The sequence below is a fragment of the Pezoporus wallicus genome, unplaced genomic scaffold (genome assembly GCF_028554395.1).
Source record: "Pezoporus wallicus isolate ANWC-B61680 ecotype Strahan unplaced genomic scaffold, APGP_CSIRO_Pwel_v1 scaffold_7107, whole genome shotgun sequence".
NCBI classification, from domain to species: domain Eukaryota; kingdom Metazoa; phylum Chordata; class Aves; order Psittaciformes; family Psittacidae; genus Pezoporus; species Pezoporus wallicus.
Window position 1 is genome coordinate 7,389,797 of NW_026642114.1, and position 24,186 is coordinate 7,413,982.

Here is a 24,186-nt window from a genome sequence, read left to right on the forward strand (position 1 = left end):
TTAGAGTACTGAATCCTGGGATACTGAAAAGAATAGTATTAATTTTGCAACTGCTTATTTCTTTATTTTTCTAGGAAGCAATTAATTTGCTTGAGCCAATGACAAATGATCCTGTGAACTATGTACGTCAAGGAGCTCTAATTGCATCTGCCCTTATCATGATCCAGCAGACTGAGATTACCTGCCCAAAGGTAGCGTGGCATACTCTTACATACCGGCTTGTTAGGTGGAAAAATGGTCTCAGGATGTGAATCTTCAGTGCTTTGCGCTCCGTGTAAGCATTGTCAAGAGAGTGCATGTGTCTTGTAAAGAGCCAGAGCTGAATTCACAGCAGGATGCTCCTGCATGGTGCAGAGCATGCACTTTTGAATGGGGGAGTGATGCATGCTTATCAAAACAAACTGCATTTTAACTGCAGGTGTTACAAGAACAAATGCTGGTTTTTACAAGGTCTGAAAGCATCTTGTAATGATATGAAAGTGACCGTCATCCACCGACATGCACTGAGGCCTGTACGCTCATGATTTATGTGAACACGTTTACTTAGTAAAGAAATTGATTTTGATGACAGTAAACTTGGATGTGGTCACCCAGCCAGGAAGTCCTGTTATAATTATGTTTCTTTTGTAGCCATCAGGTGAAACAGTTTCTTCAGGCTCTTCAGGAGAAACAGTTTCTGCTGTCAGAGCTGGCTTAGTGGCTTAATAGCAAATACTCTTAGTTTTTAATGGAGTTTTTCTTTCAGCTCAGAAAGCAAAAAGGTTTGCATATGCTGTGTTTAGCTTTTAAAAATAGATTGCCATGTGAATATATGACAGATGATGATATGCAAACATTTGTACAGACTAAAAGTACACATTAATAGAAGCTCTGGGATTCCACATTTCATAGGCTCTGATGAGTGCTGGGGCAGAGCAGTAGCTGGTACTTTGCTACTCATCTGTCATATGGGTTGCTTTTATTGATGTAATTTTAGAAACTGAACTGTGATAAAAACAGCCACTTTTTTACTGCATTTGGATGCAGAGAAAAAAAACTTTTTTTTCTAGTGGAAGATATTACTTGGGAAAGTCAGTGAAGGAAATCTGCAAATAGAGGTGTTTGGGTATTTCCAAGTCATGGAAGATGAAGATTTGCTGACAGACATTTTGTTCCTTTTATTTTTTTGATTTTTTTTTTTTTTTTTAAAGTTAGAAGTTAAAAACCAGTCAGTTACTTCTTCCTGATCAACATCTGGGAGCATTGCTTATATTACCAGAATTGTTCAACTGAATAAGCCAGTGGAGAACATCAGTTATGTTGGATCCCCTCATCTTCCAAGATAGAAAGTCTTAGTAATGTGAAGCTAAATTGTTTTTCTATGGAAGAAACTGCAAGTATGGGATGAGATGTATAGTGTGGGGTTCAGTGACTTGTTCAGAAATGGGGAGAGGACCTGAAAATGCTTTATGCCAAAGCCTTGTTTCAGCCAAAATTTGTTACATAATACAAACGGCAATTCATTACCCAGTCATAGAAACACTGCAGATATTAAAAAACAGTCAACCCCCCCAAACCTACAGATTATAAAATAATAAGTAATCCTGAACATATTCCGGTAATTTAGGAACTAAGCATAGCATATAGATGTTTTACTTGTTTTGAAAACCCCAGACGTTAGTTATAAACATCATAGCTTCTTGCTCAAAAGTCAGAGGAATATTTTGAAGACTGTGCTGCCAATTAAGTTATTTATTATCCATGGGAAACTTTTTTTGGAGCACTCTGCCAGTCTGAAGAAAAATTATTTTACTCTGATGTGAAAGGGTGAGTTCAGAAACCCAGCCATTTTTGGATTGCAGTGACATATTTTGATCTGATTAGATTCCTAAGTGGCACGCTGGTGCACTGTGTGCCAAAGTGTCTAACCTGATGTATGTGAGTATTTGCATTGCTGGATAAGCAGCTAATAAGAGGAGCAGGATGGTTTCATATCCTACAGTCTGTACTTGTGGTCTTGGTGGGGATACAGAGATACTGAATTTTACATGTCATCATCTCACTGCTGCTAAATAGTTCATGATGCTTTGCAAGTGAGAGATGGTGATTTTAATAAAGATTGTGACATATAGTTTGACCAGCTTCCTGTCATGACTTTTCTGTTTTGTCTTTTCTGGGATTTTTTACTTTTTTTTTTTTTTTTTAAACTTCTTATTTGTGATCTTTGGTTTAGAAAGACTTGAAATTCTCTAGGGATAATTTGGGATGAAGATGGTAGCAAACAACCTTCCTTGAATAGATTTAGATTTTTCAGGAATAAAAGCGCTTCAGAGTTTTGAGAGCTGAGTGTTGTGGTGCTGAAATGCCATCAATAAACAGAGATTAAAGAATCTAAGTAATTTGGTTTAAAATAAAGCATTTTTGTTGTGAGAGAATGTAGATGTATGCCTTTGAATCACCTTTGCTGTGATTTCCTTTGTATTCATCTTCCTCTTTGTGGTAGTATTCACTTTTTATTTCACAAAACAGTTTAAAGAGTTTCAGTTAAGAATTTTAAGAACTGTCATTGAATGGAGGTCCCTTGAATTTGCAAGTTGCGTAAGTGTCAAAAGAGGCAGCATATCTTGTGTAAAGCTGATTTGGACTCTTTGGAGTGGAAACGCAATTCCTCCATGTGCAGCCAGCTTGATTTTTCCTGACCTCCTGATACATTTAAGAGCCATAATAGTGCAGGATCCAGAACAATAACAAGTTTATTTTGTGAAATGGAATCCTAAATTACAGATGTGATGAGGTCACTGTAACAAAAATCAGTGACAACTGCATTATGTATTTGTGACCTGCAGAGCAATTAAGACAGCAATTTTGGAGACAAATTACATGTCTGACATCTTGAATTTAATTTACTTTTTCCTGGTTTTGTGTTAGGATAGTCATCGGCAAAATGAGAAGATAATAAGCAGGGTCAAGGCTTTTCCTCCATCCTCTTTGATCATCTTGGCCTACTATCTTTAAGATGTAAAGAAACCAGAACCAGATTGCCTTTTTTTTTTTTTTTTTTGCTTTCATTTAAATACTAGGTTTTGCTAGGATGCAAGAATGATTTTTTGTTATGTTCTAGTAGCACCTTCACTACTCTTTCAAGAGAGCAAACGGATGCAGAATAACTTCAACTTTTGAAGAAGATAGGCAGAACGTACAAGCAGTTTAAAACCTGTTTTATTAATAACAGATTCCTAAATACACTTGTTCTTAAGAACTTGCATTTGCAGAAACCACATTGGACACATCACCAGTCCCTGTTTTCCCTAGCTGTTTACTAGGTCTTCACAATATCATGGGCTTCATGTGCATGAATGTTGACTGGTGGAGAGAGAAGTGCTAAATAACCTGATAAATGACAGCCCCTCAGGTTTGTGGTAGGAAATGGTGTTGAACCATTCTCACATCTTAAAGCCTGTGTTGTTTCCTCAGTGTTTCCAAGGTTGCACATTTGGCTTCATTTGAAAACAGTGGTGTATTGTTTTGGCCAGCGCTGATTACCAGAATGGTGTGTGTGTATTGTTAGTAAAAACAAAATGAGTCACTGCCTACGTTTTAATGTTCCTCCTGGAAGTCACCGAAATAAATTTCTTCGTAGCATTTCCAAATGCTATAAAATTTTTAAAGTGCTTGAAGATTTCAAGGGAGAAACAGAGTTTGTGGATTTCATAACTTACTAAATAAACTTCATTCAGTAGTTTGAGATGTGCTTGTTGCTGTGGTCTGAAGGAAAAATAATAGCAGATTAAAGGGCTGTACGAGACAAACTCAGGCAGATTTTGCTTCAACAGTTTAAGAAATTACAGTCTGTTGACATCTTGCTCCTTTCTGTAGGAGGTGAGTGCCCCAACAGCAAAGGCAGAACTGAGCTTTTGTCTCTACTGCTCTTGCTTTCTCCAAAGAAATGGAGCAGTGACTCCATGTGAGGATGAACCACTGCAGCTAGAGCTGCCAAAGCAGACTTTCCCCAACAGCAAAGAAGTTTTTCAGCTGGGATCTGATCCGGTCAAAAATACCATCCCTGTGAAACATTTGCTTTATAGGAACAGCCTGAATAAACCTGCAGGTCTGCTGTGCATTCGAGTGTTGAGGCAGTCTTTCAATCTGGGTTTGCCTGGTCTGTAAGTCCAGGAGGGGTAGTCTCCCACCCTTTCGTAGAACTATTGCTTCCACTGGTGTTCCTGGTGGACTTGTTGCCCAGATGTTTTATTCATCTGCTCTGGACTAATGTACATATGAGTAAGAGCTGTGGAAGGCATATTAGGAAAGGGTACTCACAGGGGCAGCATACCATGACCAGGGGAGGTAGATGACTTCCTCTGCTAGACCTACCTTGCCATTCCTGAGCAAGGCGTTTCTGCCCTCTGTTTCCAGGTGCTGCTCTACCAGATTTTAGATGGCAGCGTGAATATTTGCAGTTCTGCTGAATGTCTTCTTGCTTCACCCAGCAAGAACTCTGAAGATTTGATTACAGTGTAAATTACAGATTACTGTCCACTAAACGAGCTTTGTAACATCTCTGTTTTTGTAAATATTACAAATCGAGAAGCTGAGCCCAGAGTCACAAGAATGATGTGATGTAAACAGAAGCACTGGAACTGTACTGCTCAGCTCATCCAGAGTTTTACATGTTGTTTTAGTGTCTCTGTGTCTGTCACAAATAATATCTGAAGGCTTTGGTTTACCTACTCTGCATGTGGTTGCCCTTGATACTGGATGAGGCCCTGTTCCAGGCTGCAAATGTAAACGAAGGTATTTTTGCAATGTACATGAGGTCAGGCGTAAGAAACAAACTATTTATATTAAATGTGTAAACCTCAGAGTAAACTTTTATAAATAAAAATCAGGAGAGCGTGAAAAAGCATAAATGGAGTGAAGCAAGAGCAGAGTGTGGTCAGTATATCCAGAATAAACCCTTTATTGTGCATGCAGTATCTCCCTTCCACACATTTGTCTGTGGCTGCCCTGAAAATGTACATTGCTCCTTTGTCTTAGCTTTAATAAATGCAAAGAGATTTTAAGTCAGCTCCTTCTGGGGACATGAACTAGTAACTAAGGTATTTTTAAAGCAATGGGAAACTGGTGAACAGAGAACCATTGTTAGCACACAAATTGTTGGACTTAGCCTGAAAAATGGAAGCAAAAAAATGGAAATGGTTTTAATGAATGTCTTGTACTGTACTGGAGAAGCGTTGTTTTATAGAATCATAGAATAGTTAGGGTTGGAAAGGACCTTAAGATCATCAAGTTCCAACCCCTCTGCCATGGGCAGGGGCACCTCACACTAAACCAAATCACCCAAGGCTTCGTCCAACCTGGTCTTGAACACCGCCAGGGATGGAGCATTCACAACCTCCCTGGGCAACCCGTTCCAGTGCCTCACCACCCTAACAGGAAAGAATTTCCTCCTTATCGTTAAGCTTTGCTGCTCCTGTTTAAAAGTGGCTGACTGCTGTGGTGCTTCATGGTTGTGAGACTGTCCATTTGTGTGAAACAAAGTAATTTTAATACAGTCATGTTTAGCAGTTCATGATATATGAATGTTAGTGCCTTCTGCTGTTACAGACTGATTTAAATTTCATCAGGTTAGATGCCATAGGGGCTGAATGAGTTGAGGTAACACTACCGCTGGGTTATAGTAGTTGAAAGAGTGAAGGCAGGAAAGTTATTAACTGGAGAGTATTTGTTCTTTTAAGACTGGTTATGTTTTAGACAGTGTGGTGAGTTAACAAGAATTGAGAACTGTTTTGCAGAAAATATGCAGTTTTCATCTGAACTGTTCACTAAGTATGTAGAACAGCCAAGCAGCTGGTAGGTTGGGGTTGGAGAGGCAACCTTTATTTTCTTTCCATCCCAGACATTGGACATAATCTCTCAAAGGTATGGTCTCAACTTCAGACTGCCTCTGGTCAAAAAATTCACACATAAAATGTGGTGAAATTTATTGCTAGCATTACTTCAGCTGCAGGATTACCTCATGGCTCTAATGTGCTTTTACTTGGGAACTTGATCTCATGCTTTGCTGAGAAACCTCTGCAGCCTAATTTATGCTCTCAGTCAGATCTTCTGTTTTGATCTTTTTTTTGTTGTTGTTGTTGTTGATGACCTTGATGAATTCTAGTGTAACAAAATGTTATTCCCAGCACAGTTCACATGCATTGACTCGGTTGTATAAAAGTGTTTTTCGTGGGTGCAGAAACTCTTTCTCTAAGTAGTTTGAGATTCCCAGTGCCACATGTGCTGGACTGATGCTTGAAGGCTGCTTCTGGTGCTCAGTGCTGCTCAACCTTAGCACAGCTCTGGAGCTTGTGGTGTCCTGCATGGAGGGGTACCACCTCTTTGCCAGGTTCTGTTATCAGCCAGAAGGACCTCCCAGGTATTGTAGTTTCAGTGTTTAAGCCTCCCTTCACTGGGAGCATCAGAGGCTGTGCAGGAGGACATTCCTAATGGTAGTGTTGGAGCTTGGCCCCTTTGCCTACAGCAGACACCAAGCATGTTTCACAGCTGAAAAGTAGCACCTTTCTTTAGACACTTGTCACTGAGCAAATATCGCTGGTGTCCCTGGAGAGGCACATGCTCTTTGGATGTGAAAAGTGGCTAGGGGGTTGTGTGGTGGTAGAGTTTTATACTTGGAAACTTTTAACTACATTTTCAGTACTAGGAACTGCCCTATGTCTGGCCCTACTGCCTTAAGCTAGAAATTTGTCCTCTCATCTATGGCTGCAAGTGTTGGAAGAGGACTTGGAATACCAGCATCAAAGTAGACTAGTAGTGGGGAGAACCTTGTTCAAGCCTTTTTGGAAGATGTCCTTTACTTTTGAGCATGTCAAGTGAAGGCTTGGTATTAAAACAGAAAAAAAGAGAACAGAAAGTCAAGTGGTATTTCAATTAAAATTAATTTAGGGAAGAGGTATAAAGATTCTTTCAGACGTGCTGTGAATGTCATGCAGCTTCCCATGTTTTGGCTGATCGGGATTTTCTGGTCTGAATTTTCAGCTGTAGAAGTTAATTGAGCTGTATTATTGCTTCACAGTATATATTAAGAGAATAAGTTATTAATTTGAGATAAAGCCTTAGATATTGCTGCATGTGATACTGTTCTGTCTCCTCAACACTTAGTGAACCAGTGAAAGATGAAGCTGTGATAATAGTATGAGCAAAGATTTAGCAGTTTCCCTTACTATTGTGTACTTAAGATATTGTGGTGAACATACCAAGGCATAAGCTGTTGATTTATTAAATATTTTCATTAATGATTTTCATTTAAAAGTAACACAGTTTGCTGATGACTCACCACAGGGGCATTATCAATACAGCAGAAATATTGTACAGGAAAAATGGAATACATTTGAGATTTTCAGCAGTAAGAATTGAAGGAAATTGAATACAGTTGCAATGTCAAGCACTTAAGAACATGTAGTAGTTCTTGCTATAAACTTATCTGTTCGTCTTCCAGTGGTACTCCAGAAGTTCTCAGGCTATTCCTATAAGGCATATAAAATTTGGATATGCATGTTCATCCTGACAGTTTTAAAATTGCTGGGTATCTTCAAATGGGGAAAACAACTTAATGATGTGTTATTATCAATTAAAATAAATTATAAAATAATTAATTATTAGTGGGATGACTTGTAACACTAGTGACTAAAGCTGTTGGAAAAAAAAATGTCATTCTAGGATGCAGAAATCTAGGATGCCTCTGCTAAAGACAGAATATTTGACCCATGCAGTCAGTTTTATAATCTTTATTTTTTTCTCATTTTTACCCAGGTCAGCCAATTCAGACAACTCTATTCCAAAGTGATCAATGATAAGCATGATGATGTTATGGCAAAATTCGGAGCAATCTTGGCACAAGGCATTTTGGATGCAGGTAATTCCCCAAACATTTAAAGCAGTCAAAGTTTCTTAAACTTATTTGGCTACAATAGCTGTAATTGCAAACTTCATTTGAGAGATGAAGTGCTGGATTTATGCCTGTCGTGTAACAGCAGAAGACAGCTCAAATGTTAAGTCATTTAGCTAATTAAATAAACCCTATTTTATAGTTTCAGCTTGTATCAGTGTGCTTCTTTTAGGAGAGACTTAACCCAGTCATGGGGGCAGAATTCATGTCCGTAAGTCTGGACAAGTATGATCTTTTTGCTCTAAGTTTGTTGTAACCCTGAAGATGGATATATACTTTGATAGGTTGCTCCTTTATTTTTCTAAGTAAGCACCTGCTCCAGAAATTTGGAAACCTTGTGGTATCCAGTACTCATATTTTGCTTTTTCTGTTAAAACTTGATATAGCCATTTTTTTTAAATATATATGTACGTATTAAATATGTTTTTAATAACTAGGTTTTGCCTCTTTCCTGATTGAGAGGCGTTGCACAAAGAGGGAAGCATAGTTAACTGCCTCTGTTACTTCAGAAGACCCAGTTAGCTTCACAGACTGCTACCTTCTTCTAGGGAGGAAACATCAATTTCATGACTAAATGTTGAGCAAGGGATAGGATTCTCTAAAGGCATTAGCATTTCACAAGGACTGAATTGCAGGACCTATTGAGGAATGTTTCTTTAAGCAAAGAGGACAGGCAGTTTTGCTTTGAATTTTTCTTCCTGATAGAGTCAAGACTTGTGCAGTGCTGTGCCTGTGAATAGCACCCACTTTCTAGGATTCCAAATGCAGTTTTTCCCTTCTGGTGTCTCGTGCTCTGGCCTTTTCTTGCCATGCATCTCCTTATTCCTTGTGGTAGAGAGAAACAAGCTGATTTTGCCTGTATTCTTAAGACCAAGGTTAGTCATGAAGGTGCATAAGCAAAGTTGTCTCAATATGTTTGTCTCTGTGCACGGCTTAAGCACAGCACCATGCATTGTGGTTACACAGTGTCTGTATGAAATTACTACATCTCCAAGCCATACAGCACGGAAGCATGCTTAAAAATCTCTCTTCCTGGTGGCCATGTGTCAGTCAGGCTGCTCTGGGCCCTACGACTAGGGCTACTTAGAGAAGAAATCAATAGGAACCTCCTTTTTTGTCTTTCTTGCCTGTCAGGTACCTCTCTTGGAGCTCAGACTGAGCAATATTCTTGGCACAAGACTGTTAGAATAAATTAAAAATTAACTGTTAGAATAAATAAATAGTAGAATTTTGGTCATGCCGATACTCATACTGTGTTGCTGGGAAACCAGAGCCCAGCTGGCTTAGACTTTTTCTCTCAGCAGTACAGACCTGCTTCAAATTCCAACCTTTAAGATTAAATCATAAAAATGCAGCTAAAACCTTATTTGCTTCCTGTGTCACTCATGTATTATACGATGACTTGGAAACCAGAAGCATTCAGTTTTAATAAACTACATGTGAATTTGTGCCAACTTTAACCTCTTTATTTCTTGCTGAGTTGCTAAGGGAAGGCTGCAAACACCCTTTCTTAACCTATTGCCACTTTCATTAGAGCCTCCTGAAATAATAAATTCTCCTTATCTCTCCCATACAAGTGCTTATCTGAAACAATGAGCTATAGAATTTAATTATCACTACAAGGAAGAAAAGGTTCTTTGTGTCATCTGCCATAGTTGGGGCAACTGAGTTTAGGTTGTTTGTTTTTCTTGGGTTGTTTTTTTTGTTGTTTTTTTGTGGGGAGAAAGGAGAGAAGTCTTAATTCTTTTCCAGGGACAGGCTTTGATTAAAAGTTCAAGATTTCCAGTGCACAACTGGGAAATGATGCACAGGAGGTGGGTTATTTTTCTCGGACAATGAGGCAGTCATTAGACCAGTGGTTTTCATAGTGGGGCAGGGTACCTTGGGAACACTGAAGTAGAAACGAAGAATTTGGTTATTGTCTAATTGTTAGGCTCCAACAGCTACATTTTTGCTTCTTTAAGAAAATAAGAAAAATGTAGACACTCTAAATTTAACTTAAGGGGGTTTTCTGTTTTTTGTTTTTCCCCTCCAAAAATCTGAACTTTTATAATGATCCCCTTTGTGTACAAACATGCTCTTTTGTTCCAAGCTGATGAATCCCTATCTGTTCTTTGCAAAATCATTATGCTTTATTTTCTGGACTATGTATTTGTAAATGTAAGCTATAGAAAGGATATACTCTTCTTAAATACATATCAGCATTTTACCTGCTTGAAAAATTTATTGCCCTCTGGACTCTAGGTATCTTCTCTAGTTCTTAATGCCAGATTTCTCAATCAGTGAGAAAAAAGAAGGAGTGACAATCATTACACAAATACCTATGTAGTATATGTGGAAAATCTTTTCTTCATGTTTAGGAAAGGTTTGGGTGGTTTCAGCAGTGCAATGGCTTGTGAACAGAGTGTGGCATTGGGCAGTGCAGACTGAAGCCAGAGAAGGTGTAGACAACCCGATGGTGAATGTACTTGATTTTCCACAGTTTGGAGATATTTTTAATGAGTGATGAAAAACAAAGTGTCATCCAAATTACAGAGGAAAGAGTTTCCTGTCTCCTCATTGATGTCTCTCCATATATGCATCTTGTTATATTTTGGATGTTAAAAACTTTATTACAAAATATAAACTGACGCATAAGGTCTGCTCTCCCACGTGTTGAATTTGGTTTTAATTTCCTGCCTTTCATCTGCCTTCCCTTGTTCATGAGCTGTTCTTGTAAAGTTGGGTCTAAGTCTCTGGTAGTTAGGAAGAAACCCCATTATCCCATGCTCATGTTTTTGTCCGTTAGATTAGAGCTACCTTGTGTTTCATTGCCCATATGAATCAGCTTGCTGGTGCATGCTGCAATCAACTCTGCCAGTGTTTTAATGGCTGGTCCTGTGAGATTTTGACTTCTTGGTGTGCTGCTAATAGTCCCGGTTGTCTTCGTTCACTAAATAGATGAAATGGATTGTGTTCACTGATAGAGAAAGGAAGGGTATGATACTGTTTGAAAATGGGATGCTGCCTGGCAAGGTTTGGAAACTAATTTCCAAAGTCCACAAAGTCACATATTAATGGCTGTCGTGCTGCTGTGCTGTCTGGGCTACGCTGCCAGAGTATTACCAAGTGCCACCACGACTATGTAAAAAGTGAGTTCATCAAAGTATATAAATCATCTTTGATGAGCTCACTTTTCATCAGTGGGGATGAGTACAGTCTGCTTACTGTACTCCCCCTCTTGTTAACTGACATTAAACTTGAGCCAGCAAATCTTCATAGGCTTTAGAACAGCCACTTTAATTCATCAGACCTTGCCATAGTTGCAATGTAAATTCTGGGAGATGAACTTTGTAGTATTACCCTGAAAATTTTTCGTGGTTTTTAGAATTTTTTTTACAGGCATCATGTCACAGCTTTCATCCATCTGGGCAAAAGCCTGGAATGTGGTCCCTTCCAGGCTGTCAGGGCGGCTACTTAATTGTGAAGATAAATCACAGTTGTGCAATATCATATCTCCCCACCTTTCCTGCTCCCTGCAAAACCCAGTGAGAGAGGGTGGGCTGTGTGGATGTAAAACAGCAGAAAGAAGTAGCATGACAGCATCTTTTGAATATGAAATCTGTTACTCATCCAGGAAATGCCAGAGATTGGATAATATAATTCTGAAGGTTAACATAAATTCTGAAAATAAAAGTCCAAAAGTTTGATAAAATCTAGTTAAGCTGCTTGTGCAACATTCACTGGTCTACTTGATCCACAGTATCTGCAGATTACTGACCTGGCCCATATACAGCAATGCAGTGAAGAAAAGTTCAGGGTAAAGATGGGGGAGAAGACCAGTAATTTGAGTGCAGAGTGTTTGATATGTTCATGTTAAAGGATAGCACAAGACCTCAGTCAGTCTCTCCTTAATGCTGTGGCAAAGTCAAGTATAAGGGCAAGACATTGTTATGAGAGAAAATAATGAGAAGCAGAGTAGACCTAACAGTAGTAAGAGATGAGACCTATCATTGTCTTTCTTCAAAGAGGTGGTGGGAAGGAGTTATTTAGTCAAACAGCAGATCTATTGCTACCACAAAAGGAAAAGCAAGGAGGTAGTATGTATGCAGAGTATCCTACAGGAGAGCATCAAAATCTTCCATCTTCCATTGATTCTCCTGGGACTAACACTGCCAGATACCCAAGATGAGATTACTGCTTCATTCAGGGCTTTCATTAGTTTTGGCAGCAAAAATTAATTTTGCTTGTCTTTAAAAATCAGCTCCATTGCTGCCTGGCACTGTCGAGGTAGATAGCTGTGTGAGGCCTGGCAGTGTTACTCCAGCTTGGGATTTTCAGCTGCAAAATGCCCTGACTTTGTAAGGAGTGTTTGTATTTTAACAAAGTTAACCTCCCTATGCCTGCATACTCCCTGTGCAGTAACAGACTTGCCTGGTGCTCTCTGCAACCCAAGTCACTGTGTTCATCAGAAGACTGAAGATCATATTAACACTTTCTCCCTCTGTCTGCAAACCTGATCTTTCAGTTTGCTTTCTAGCTGGATGTTTCTGCACTACATCAACGTATGGAGCTGTTCTGGTCTCTGCTTTGAAAGTACAAAGCTAGGACTTGGTTGTCTGGCAGAGATGTAATTTTGCTGCAAAGACTGCAGGAGCTTGTCTCTGCTGCTTAGATTGATAACCTGTAGAAGCAACTTCTGAAGCTGCTGCTGTTTACATTTTTTTCTAGTGAGATGGTGTAGGATAAAAACCTAGGCATATTTCTTCTGAATAACTGACAGTTCAGGGAGGCAGCCACAGAAAGAAAAGTTTCTGTGTGCACTGCTTTATATGCACTATTTTCCTTGTGAGTCTTGTCTTGAGGATCATCTATATGCTATGTTTTAAAACTGCTTACAGCAAAGGTTTGCCTTTTTCTTCCTCTCTCCCTGCCTTTTTCATTGTAATTCTGTTTAACCTGTATCCTGGCAAAATAAGTGTGCGCAGGCTGTATTGATTGTGTTTAGGTCATACCTATCAGATAGAGCTGCCCACCTGTTTTGCTCTGTAAGCTGAAATCATGGTGATGGCGGGAGGTGTGTTCCAGAGGACAAAGCTGACAGCACTGTGGCCTGGCTTGCGCACTGTGAGCAGCCCCTTCACAGCAGCTGTTTTAGAGATGCATTGCTCAGGTGTCTTTGTGGAGTACCCAGGAATGCATTCATTAACCTCCTTCATTTATGATTCTTTACAGGGGGCCATAACGTAACTATTTCACTGCAGTCAAGGACAGGCCATACTCACATGCCTTCTGTGGTAGGGGTTCTGGTCTTCACCCAGTTCTGGTTCTGGTTCCCCCTGTCACACTTCTTGTCACTGGCTTTCACCCCGACCTGTGTCATTGGCCTTAACAAGGATCTTAAGGTATGTAACAAGCAGAGAGGAGAAAAGGTGCTGATAGCTGCTTGGAAGATTCGAGTGGTCTCAGAGGGGTGTGCATGGATTTGTTAGTTTTCTTTGCATGTTTCCAGCTTGTTTGTGTCAGAAGAGGCTCTAACTGGAAGAAGTCTGAAAAGCAGGTTTAAATTGGAGAGCTGGTGGTGGGAATAGGGACAAGAAAAATGTAGAGAGTAGACTTTGACCTCTTTATTTCAAAGTAGCTTACGAAGAAAGGAACTCTAGTCAGCCTATGTGGGCAGAGACCACCTCATCATCACTCCAGAAGGTCAAGGTTATTTAAATAAATAATAGCATGTTGCCCCGCTGCCCTCCCACATAAATTATGTTATATTCTCCCCTAGGAAAGCTAGCAGTGGGAAACCAGGATTTGTTTGGATTCCTTGGAGAATAAATACTAAACCAAGCAGACATTGGTACTGCACTTTTCTTATGCATCTGCTTTTCCAGCTGATGAGCTGTGTTGTGGCTGCTACAAGCTGTGTACCATCCAGGGTCTTCTGTGCTGAAGAGCTGAGCTAGCAACTTCCACAAAAAAAAACTTGTGAATGTGGCAGCACAGGGGTGTGCAGCACCCTCCTGTCATTGCTGCAGCCTTATTCTGTGATGCACAGAGCATGTGTAGGGCTGGGCTGCTCTCAGAGTCCCTCTGTGGGACTGGGCAAGCATACTGACTTGCAGCCCCTGGACCAAAACCTCAGAGTTCTAGGGTGATCTTCTTCAACTGTCTCAGGCTGAGCATGAAGTCAAATTACACACCACTCTCAGTTCTTGCTGTTTAAAGAGAGAGGGCTGTTTTTTCTTTCCACTCTCTGTCCTGAATACTTCCCTGTGTTTGCATTGCTGCACCTCCTCAGTGGTAACAGGCTCAGCACCTTTTTAGCTGTTAAGCTGAACTGCCATTTTGACTCCCTCTCCCCATTCCTTAGAGTTTCCAGGGAGCCCAAATGGCTATAGGTCAAGTGATGTTCTAGAACTTTGCTTGCACATTAAAGCCAGTTACAAGGCTGGATGTACGTTATGGGCTGCACCACACCCACCTTGCTTCCTCAGAGCAGCCCCTGTTCTGTTGCTTCTTGATGTTTTGCAAAGGAAGAGATTTGAGATACTGCAGAAATTAATCCAGTTTAAGAATTTGGATTGGCTCTCAGAAGATGCTTATGTAAATAGTCGAGAGTATAAGAATATGTGACATTGGTAACCCACCCCCAAAACATACTGTCCTTTTGCAAGAGGTAAATGTTAGGCAATGATTGGTTTGCTCTAGCGTGCACTGAGAAAGCAGGTCTTAGATGTTAAACTAATTTTGTGTTCATACAAGCAGGCACAGCAATAACATTAAAACCACAAAATCTTTGAAACAGTGAAAACAAGGCATGGTGTGAATAGAGTGGAGAAGCGTGTATGGAGAAGGCTAGGAGAGCTTGCCAGAGTCGAATTATAGAATAATTAAATAACATTGTTCTAGGTGAACTGTTGCCACTGATAACAGTTACTCAGCTTCCGGAGGGGGAGAAGGGGAAGCTTGTATTCTTTAGAGGATCTGTGTTTGTCTCTGCTGGAAGGAAAATGAAGCTAAAGTAATTATTCTGCTGTAGATTATTTTTCCCTGCTTTTCTTGTCTCTAATAATGTTTTTAACTTTTGTCTTAGATGCCAAAAGTCCAGTACAAGTCCAACTGTAAGCCGTCCACATTTGCATATCCCCCACCTCTTGAGGTACCAAAGGAAAAGGAGAAAGAAAAGGTATGTGGGCTAGCTTTCTGTGTGGTAAAGATTCCTTCTCTCCTAGTATAAACATTGACTTTAGTGGCACTAACAGGGAATCTAAAGAGCGAAAGAAGAATTGGCAGGCACTGTTGTCTCTGAAAGAGAATTCTAGCTATTTTTTCCTGCTGTGCCTGGGACTGTTGCTGATCATGGCATACAAGTACTTTGCTACTCAGTTGCTGAGACCTCCCTTGTCTCCAGTGGTCAAGCCAGAAGTACTGATTAAAAAAAAAACAACAAAACAAAACTGCTTTCCATGCCCTACTGATTTGTATGTGTGTATCATCTTTGCACAGCGCCTAGCACAGCAGGGTTCTTGTTGATGAGTTGGGCTCCAAAGTGCTACTGTAGTACAAACATCAAGAATATTAGGTGTGACACTTCTCAAATAGTCCCAGATGGAAGGGCAGAAGTGTACCTGGTCTTGGGGGAGTGGGCCCATGCACTAGAATAGTAGCTGTCAGGACCATGGACTGCAAAATGGTGAACATGGAACTGAGAATAGGTATTGAAAAAGAAGAGATGGGACCTGTAGGGTAACAAGCAGGACAATAGCGGAAGCAATTTGTCTCCTGGCGCAGGATGGTAAAAGCTACTGAGCAGGCCACAGCAGCAGGCAGAGCAGCCCTTAGGGAGCAATTGCAGCAGTGGAGCCCTAAGGTATGTCATACTGATGGATGACATTGTGTGAGAACTGTAAAGCATTTTGCTGGAATTGAATGCTGGGCAGGACAGAGCCACCAAGAAATGAACTCTGATGAAAGGCAAACCTCACTGCTCTGATAAAGCAAAAGCTGTTTTCTGACCTTTAAAATAGGCTGGGAATTTGACAAATCCTTTCTCTTTTAAACTTTCCTGACCACAATGAAAATGTGTGAAGAGCCCTCAGCCTAAAAAGCTTTACCAGCAACGTGGCTAGTGTGGTTGCTTCCTGTCTCTCTCAGGAAGTTACTGCCTTACAGAGACAGTTACTGTGGATAGAGAGATGTGCTCACTGGAAGGGAGACAAGCTGAATTATTGTATTTGAGTATTGCTTCTGAGTACTTTCTGACTCAGGAGTCCCAAAGCCTCCTGAGGGCTCCTCCATAGGACATTATGCATATCCACTTCTTTAGATCAGTGAGAAACAAAGCTGTCTGATTAGGACACTGGAATAGCTTTAGGTAATTTCTAAAGAGTATTATATACATGTTTCGTTATATTGGAGACCCCAGCAATAGGTTTTCCTGTAATAAAAATTCAGTTTGCTGCTCTGTTAAATAACAAAACCTCTCATATAGACACCAAAACCGGCAGTGATTATTCTCAAAATTAAGTTGTTCTCTTTCCTATGTGGCTGCAGCCTGTCTGCATTCATGTCAGTTTGGTTTTTTTTCTCCCATATGTGCCATTTATTTGTTTCGGTGTATTTGTCCTTTAAGAAGAGCAGTGGATAAGAAGTGGAATTGGTCTCACTGACACCTGTACTAACCTAACAGAACTAACCTAACATTGATCTCCTTTTGTTCCCCTGTTTGGGAAGCTGAAGCACAGGGCATGGTGTTGCAGTTATGCTGAATACCTCTTCTGTTGAAATATCCAGGTTTCCACTGCTGTGCTGTCCATCACTGCAAAAGCCAAGAAGAAGGAAAAGGAGAAGGAGAAAGAGAAGAAGGAAGAGGAGAAGATGGAAGTGGTGAGTGCAAACACTGAAATTTAAATGTATCCTTATAAATTTGGAAGGTGTGTCATGAAAGCTGGCACCCCCCTCCACCTGTGTTAGTTCTGAGCAAAGCATTAACTTGCTTTTCAGTGTACTGCATACACAGGTTAGCATCTTTCCATTGTGTGTGTGCACTGTTAAAAGCAAGAGGTGGTATTATTTCTGAGAAATAAATCTTCCTCAGTATTGTTAAGTAACTGAATTCCTTAAAGGCAGAAGCTTATTTTGACAAATTTATGTGCCTTTAACTGCATGAACCTTTTGTGCTTTATTTCATTGCCAACTGTTTGTAGACCAAAGGAATTTTATCTTTTATCCATGTACTTTTGTTATTAATGTGGAAAAAGACTTAAGAATTTTATGTCCTTGGGACTCAGTGTTGTAGCAGTTGCTTGGTGATGTCTAAGTCAGTTGAGAGCACTGAAGAGTTTTAAACTTTCTGTTTTTCACATTCTTAACTCCCTGTTCTGAAATGCCTTTTTTGGCAGCAATCTCTTACGTGTTTTGCTCATCTATCAAAATGTCAAACATCTATTCACACCCAGCTCAGAACCAGCTGAGCTTGGAGCACAGAGTCCATATGCTGCTCAGTAGTTATGGTGATTGCTTCAGTTCTCTGATGATTTCTTTCAGCTCATAGACCTGACACTAGAACTTGTCATCCTTATCTATCAGTAATGTGTCATCCTGCAGCAAGCTGAGGGATAGAGAAATGGCTGGCTAATGAATTCTTGGTGGTTGCTGTAATTTGGAAAACATATGGCAGCTTAAATTCTTGCTGTACCCTAACAAAGGACCCTTCCTTTTGTGCTCTTGAAACAGATGCAAATATGCCAAGAATAATTGTAAGCTGAAAATGTGTTACAGAATCATAGAATTATTTAGGCTGGAAAAGACCTTTAAGATCAAGTCCAACCATTAACCTAGCACTGCCAAGTCCATCACTAAACCATGTCCCTCAGTGCATCTACACATCTTCTAAATACCTCCAGGGATGGTGACTGCACCACCCACCTGCACAGCCTGTTCCAGTGCTTGAGAACCCTTTTGGTGAAGGAATTTTTCCTCATATCCATTCTAAAACTCCCGTGGTTCAACTCAAGGCCATTTCCTCTTGTCCTATTTCTTGTTACTAGGGAGAAGAGACTGACTCTCATCTCACTGCAGCCTGCTCTCAGGTAGTTGTAGAGAGTGATAAGGTGTCTCCTGAGACTCCTTTTCTCCAGGCTTCACAGCCCCACTTTCCTCAGCTTTTCCTCATAAGACTTGTGCTCTAGGCCTGTCACCTGCTTTGTTGGCTGTCTCTGGATCTGCTCCAGCACCTCAATGTCTCTCCTGTAGTGAGGGGCCCAGAACCGAACGCAGTATCCGAGGTGCAGCCTCACCGGTGCCCAGTACAGGGGATGATCACTGTCCTGGCCCTGCTGGCCTCATTAGTTCTGTTACAGGCCAGGATGTCATTGGCCTTCTTGGCTGCCTGGGCATAAGCTGGCTCATGTTCAGCCACTCTGAACCAACACCCCCGGGTCCTTTTCCATTGAGCAGTTTTCCAGCCACTCTTGCCCAAGCCTGTAGCATTGCATGGGGTTGTGGTGGCCCAGATGCAGGACCCAGCACTTTGCCTGCTTGAACCCCATGCAGTTGGCCTTGGCCCATTGATCCAGCCTGTCCTGATCCCTCTGCAGAGCTTTCCTACCCTCCGCCTGATCAACGCTCCCAACCAGTGTAGTGTCATCGATCCCCTCATCCAGATCAATACAGATATTAAACAGAAGTGGACCCAGTACTGAGCCCTTGGGAACACCACTGGTGACTGGCCACCAACTGGATTTAACTTCACTCTTTGGGCTTGGCTACCCAGATTTTATGCTGAGGATGGTACACCTGTCTAAGCCAGAAGCAGCCAGTGTCTCCAGTGGAAATGGTGTCAAAAGCTGTACCAAAGCTGATAAGCTCAGTAGAAACTTTTCTGATTCCACTTTAATGTCTATGTGAGAAAAGCAGAATGGTCAGAGAATTTTAGGCCTCTTTAATTTTAAAAAGAAATACACAAACAGTATGTAAAGGGAGTGTAGCATAAGATCAAAGGTGTATGTGTAAAATAACCTTCCTAGGCCTGCTAAGTGTGGCCATGTTGTAGGCACTGGACTTTATCCAGTTGGCTCCGAAAATGAATCATCTCATGCATGCAAGGTTGAACCTCTGGGTTTTTTTTCATTTTGCTCCTTTACCAAAGTTTCCTTGTCACCAAACACTTCCTTTCCTTTGAATTATTCTTGCAGCACTATATGCTAAGCAAAATGCACTGAACAGATGTATGTTTCTTCTAAAATTGCTACAACATACAGTTAAGTACAGGTGTTGAGAGGAAGCAATATATTACAAGATTCATGTGTTGTGTCTGTATCTGTACACTCCAGATGTCTGAAAAGTTTTATTGGTTGAATGGAGCAGAAAAATGAGGATAGTAAAAAGGGAGTGTGCTGCCACCTGCTGTGTTTGAGTTGAGAGTTTTGCCATTGTCCTAATGTTTTAGAAGTATAATTGCTTTCCTGTTTTTTCTCTTATGCCTGTTATATGACCAGTAATCCGTAGCTTCCAAGAGATCTGCACAGCAATGAGCAGTCACCGTGACAGAGAAAGTCCTGTCTGGTTTGCAGGACGTGTCATGCATGTAGTGGGGCTTGTGCTTATTTCCTATTGTTTGTTTCCATCTTTTCTGCAGCCTTTTTGTTTGCACTCAGATGTTCCTGAGCAAAGGAGAAAACACAATCCATGTTCTTAAGTACATGAAGGATGCTGTATTTCTTCCTTCTGAACTTTTCCCTCTAGCTGCTGAGTCATTTGTAAAGGAGGGGTTAACTGCAGTTCCTTAGGGGAGTCACTGAGCTCAGATCGTTTTGGTTGAGTTCCTGTCTGTACCAGTAATGTGAAATGTCAGTAATAGTTTCATAACTGCAAAAATACAAGGACCACTTTTAGCAATTTTCATGTGCTCAGTAACAATATTGGAGAATATTCAGTTGTGACCAAAAAGTGGTGAGCTTGCAGAAAAAGTATTAGAAAGGGAACCCAGAGATAAACTGTTCCACTGCCACCTCTTGCTGAACTTATTTCACCTGTAGTTGAGAGTGAGGCATTGCCTGATGAGAGCACTTTGATCCATGCTGGCATTGCGTGTGCCAGTTGATAGATAGGTGTTAGCTTGCTCCTCAGCAGAACGGTTTCTCACCACAGTCTGGGATTTGCTGCCTGGTTTTCCTATACCCTCCTGAACTATGAAAGGGTTAGATATTACTGTTAAAATAATGTTGATGTTCTCCTCCCCCTTTGCAGGATGAGACAGAAAAGAAGGATGAAAAAGAAAAGAAAAAAGAGCCTGAACCCAACTTCCAGCTTCTGGACAACCCAGCGAGAGTCATGCCTGCTCAGCTCAAAGTTCTCACTATGACAGAGAGCTGCCGATACCAGCCTTTCAAACCAGTAAGTGTCATCTTCATAGTCCATGTGTTTGACAGTGTTCCCAGGGCTGGGCTTGTGCCAGGACTCAGAAGTTGTGCATGTCCGTGAGAGTGCCACTCTCAGCTGGTATCACTGTAATGTCTGACAGAGATTTTGCAACTGCACTGTTGTCATACCTGCTTTTTAGTGTCTCTCTCTCTCCAAAGGATCACATGCAGTTCTAGTTGTAGGAAAGCCAGAGCTGCTGCAGACTTTTCACCAGGCTAATGCTCCTTTATTTTAACTTCTTCTACATATGACATGCTGTGACATGGAAACCAATTGGACATACTTTGTATTAATGACATTGCTGGGGACATAAAGACTGAGCCGTGATTTTTACAATGGGGTGAGAAGTTGTACAGACGTATTGCCAAAGCAGTGAAATACATTACGACTTCTTCTGGGGCTATATTATCCTGCAGTGGGATTTATGGCTAAATGGAAGGGGTTTTCCAGTAAACAGATTTCATATTCAGTTAAGTCTCACCTTAGAAAGAGTGCCTTTATCTTTGCTTAACACACGAGAGATAGCATGTGGTTGTGAGGTGGATGATGGAAAAGATGTTTTTAGCATTAAGCCTAAGGGATAACTAACTTTTACATGAGATGCTCAAATATATTGCAAAGCTAACAAGCTTGCTCTTGACCTCAAAATCTCCTGAGTCAAATTCTTCTGGCCTTTATTTTTGTTCAAGAAATAACACCCTGGACTTTTTCCTTTTGCAGGATTATGCATGGGGAAAATGATGTTCAGAAGAAGTAATATTTTTTCCAGGAAAATAGTAATTGTTTTTAATAAATTGGTTTATTGGAGTAGTATCAGCACATTGGAATTCTCTGTGCATCATCCCCTTGAGCAAAGTTGTGGAAGGATATTTTAGCTTCTACCCTTGAAAAAGAGGAGGTGACCCAAGCAACATTTGGATTGGGAAGATCTGTTACGTGGTCCATTAATTGTCCACTCATGCAGCTGAAATATGGAGGTCACCTAGCTGTTTGCTTCAGTTTCAAAAGAAGTCAAGTCCTTGGTGAGGGGAGTGCAGTTTCCAGCCTTAAACTCCCATAAATAGGTTTTGAAGAGAACAGAACAGTGTGGGGTTTTGCTGGGATTAGGGTGTGTAACCAAGGAGGCTTTTGAAATGGAGTTGTTTCAGACCTTTGCTCTGCTTTGGGGAATGCCAGAGTAAAAGGCCTCTTTTAAATGCTGTTTATAGCCTGGAATCCTGCTGTAGTCAAAGCCCTGATTCCAGACAGGCATGACACAGCACTGCCTCTTTGCACCTTGTGTTTCAGTCCTGGAGACACAAATTTGGTTCAGCCTGCCAGGATGTTTGGTTGTGATCTTTGCAATTAATTTCCTTTTTTTTTTTTTTTATGAGGTTCTGCTAAATAGGATTCCTTAGTTGGTGGAAGCTGGTGATCAGATTATGCTCTGTTTCAGATAGCCTCTTGGGAGGCAGCTACACATAGAGGCTTCACTAAGCTTTGTTGCCTTGAAAAGATGAGCCTTATAAAGCAATTATGGTTCGATTAGTTTACACGTGGAAAGCCTCAGACTGGAACTGGAGTGAAGCTGTGAATCCAGATGCCATTTTCTATTGAACTGAGACTTAGATAGTGGAAATACAAAAGGTGGCCTGGATAGACTCTGTGCCATCCCCTCACCAGGCAGGGATCCAGGTGAGTGTCAGATGCTTTGCTCTCTGAAACTCACTGATGCTGAGGTGTGTCATATGGGCTGCTGTCCCAGTTTTGGCTGGGACAGAGTTAATTTTCTTCCTACTAGCTGGTACAATGCTGTGTTTTGGCTTTAGTTTGAGAATTATGTTGATAACACACCAGTGTTTTAGTTGTTGCTAAGTAATGCTTACCCTGATGAAGGACTTTTCAGTCTCTCACGCTCTGCCAGTGAGGAGGGGCACAAGAAGTCGGGAGGAAGTAGAGACAGGACAGCTGACCTGCACTAGCCAAAGGGATATATCATACCATAGATCATCATATTTGGTATATAAACTGGGGAGAGTTGGCCAGAAGGGGCCGGCTACTGCTCAGGAACAAGCTGGGTATCGATCAGCGGGTGGTAAGTTACCGTGTATCACTGTTGTTTGTTGGTTTGGGTTTTTTGTTTTATCTATCTCTCTTTTTGTTGTTTCCCTTTTTTTATTATTAGTAGTATTATAACTTATTTTAATTTTTAAACTGTTCTTATCTCAACCCACAGGTTTTACCTATTTTCTAGTTCTCCCCATCTCACTGGGGGCAGGAGTAATTGAGCAAGCAGCTGCATGGTACTTAGTTGCCAGCTGGGCTTAAACCACAACACCAAGGATAAATGCTGTGGCCACAAACACTCCACCATGAGGTAGAGGCAAGCAGCGCTAATGCTCACTGTGTTTGTCTTGCAGCTTTCCATCGGAGGCATCATCATTCTGAAGGACACCAGTGAGGATATGGAGGAGCTGGTTGAACCTGTGGCAGCTCACGGTCCGAAGATTGAGGAAGAGGAGCAGGAACCTGAACCACCAGAACCCTTTGAGTACATTGATGATTAAGACCTGAGGTACAGTGTATTGTGCAGAGTCACCTTTATTAGTACCAATGAAGGAAAAGCCTCTTTGGATCAGCTAAAGCAATTACCAACACCTAGCACTCTTGTTTTAGCTCCTTGACAGCTTCTGCGCCAGGTTCAGAAATATGCTTTATCCTGATTTGAAGAGTTTGGCAGCAATAAAAGAGAAATCTACTCTTCTGGGTCATGCCTGACCTGGTTGTACTGGATCTGGTTTCTAATCTCGCAGGCCTGGCTGCTCTTGGGTAGAGCCTTGTCAGGCAGAATTAGAGCCGTGCATGGGTTTACAGGCAGCAGTTGAGCTGGGAATAATCAGCTCATGAAAACGATCCCAGAGGGGCAAGTGGTTTATGTAACAAAGCTGTCATCTACTTGACCTCAGTGTGGCAGGATTGGTTGAAACTGAACTACTAGTCTCCTTTCTGGGGTTGTCTTGTTTTCACAGCAGTTCTTAGAAGAATTTAAAGACACTCCAGTCATGGGCTCTGTGGTGCTCTCTAAACCTGACTCGTAGATCTGTTCCAGGCAGTGAATTGTGTGGTTCTCAGGTTCCTTGGCTAAAGTGCCTGAACTGGTGTGCAAGTTTCTCAGTGAGCGGCAGAAACCCAGTTGCTTTATTTCCAAATATGGGCTGGCATTTCCCAGTGCTCCCAAGAGCAGAGATTATGCACTTGAATTGGTGGATGAGCAGGAAAATAAACTTCTTGTTAAAATCTGTAAATGTTGCATCAGTGGCAGGCTTGGGTGAGTGTTTGGGGTCAACCACAAGAAGCCTTAGTTAAATACATTTGCTTTTCTGGTTTCTCTTCCCCCCTCCTCCAGGGTCATGGCCTCTAAAGAAGACACTATGCTTGATACCAGAAAGACAGACATGAAGACCTTCCTCTCAAGATCTGCTGTTCAGTGCATGCAGCCCCAATCTGTGCTGAGCTAAAACTGATAGTCTGTGTTTTATGGCTGAAGAACAGATATATGCTATTTAGTGTACTCTTTCACAAAACCTTGTTTTCAAATAAATATATTAAAAATTCTTGACAGAAAACTTGCTGCTTTAAAAAAAAAGAAAAAAGAAGCCTAACAGCTCACTCCAAATGTTAAAAACTAGACCCAAGTTGTGCATCTTCCTCCAGCAAAGCTGGACTGACTGCTCTTCTGTAGAGTTGTGAGGATCTGTGTAGATCTCTACTTTCTTGAGCACTCACATAGGCTAGGCAAGGTCACCAACTCTCATCTGGCCCAGCCACAGCACTGCTGCTACAGAGAGGGCAGGTCTCTACTTGACAGCAGCTGTCCAGAT

The 24,186-nt window shown here is 41.2% G+C and overlaps 1 protein-coding gene across 1 annotated transcript in view; it reads left to right on the forward strand.

The window, feature by feature from the left end:
* Positions 1-23,919, forward strand: part of PSMD1 (proteasome 26S subunit, non-ATPase 1) — a 70,243-nt gene extending 46,324 nt beyond the window's left edge. Inside the window, exons 18-25 of the mRNA XM_057427173.1 lie at positions 75-191; positions 7,792-7,894; positions 13,142-13,311; positions 14,997-15,089; positions 16,697-16,789; positions 20,153-20,299; positions 22,726-22,880; positions 23,712-23,919. Of these exons, the coding sequence (XP_057283156.1) occupies positions 75-191; positions 7,792-7,894; positions 13,142-13,311; positions 14,997-15,089; positions 16,697-16,789; positions 20,153-20,299; positions 22,726-22,872 (870 nt within the window). The 3' untranslated portion in view covers positions 22,873-22,880; positions 23,712-23,919. The remainder of the gene's footprint in view (positions 1-74; positions 192-7,791; positions 7,895-13,141; positions 13,312-14,996; positions 15,090-16,696; positions 16,790-20,152; positions 20,300-22,725; positions 22,881-23,711) is intronic.
* The last annotated feature ends 267 nt before the right edge of the window (positions 23,920-24,186 follow it).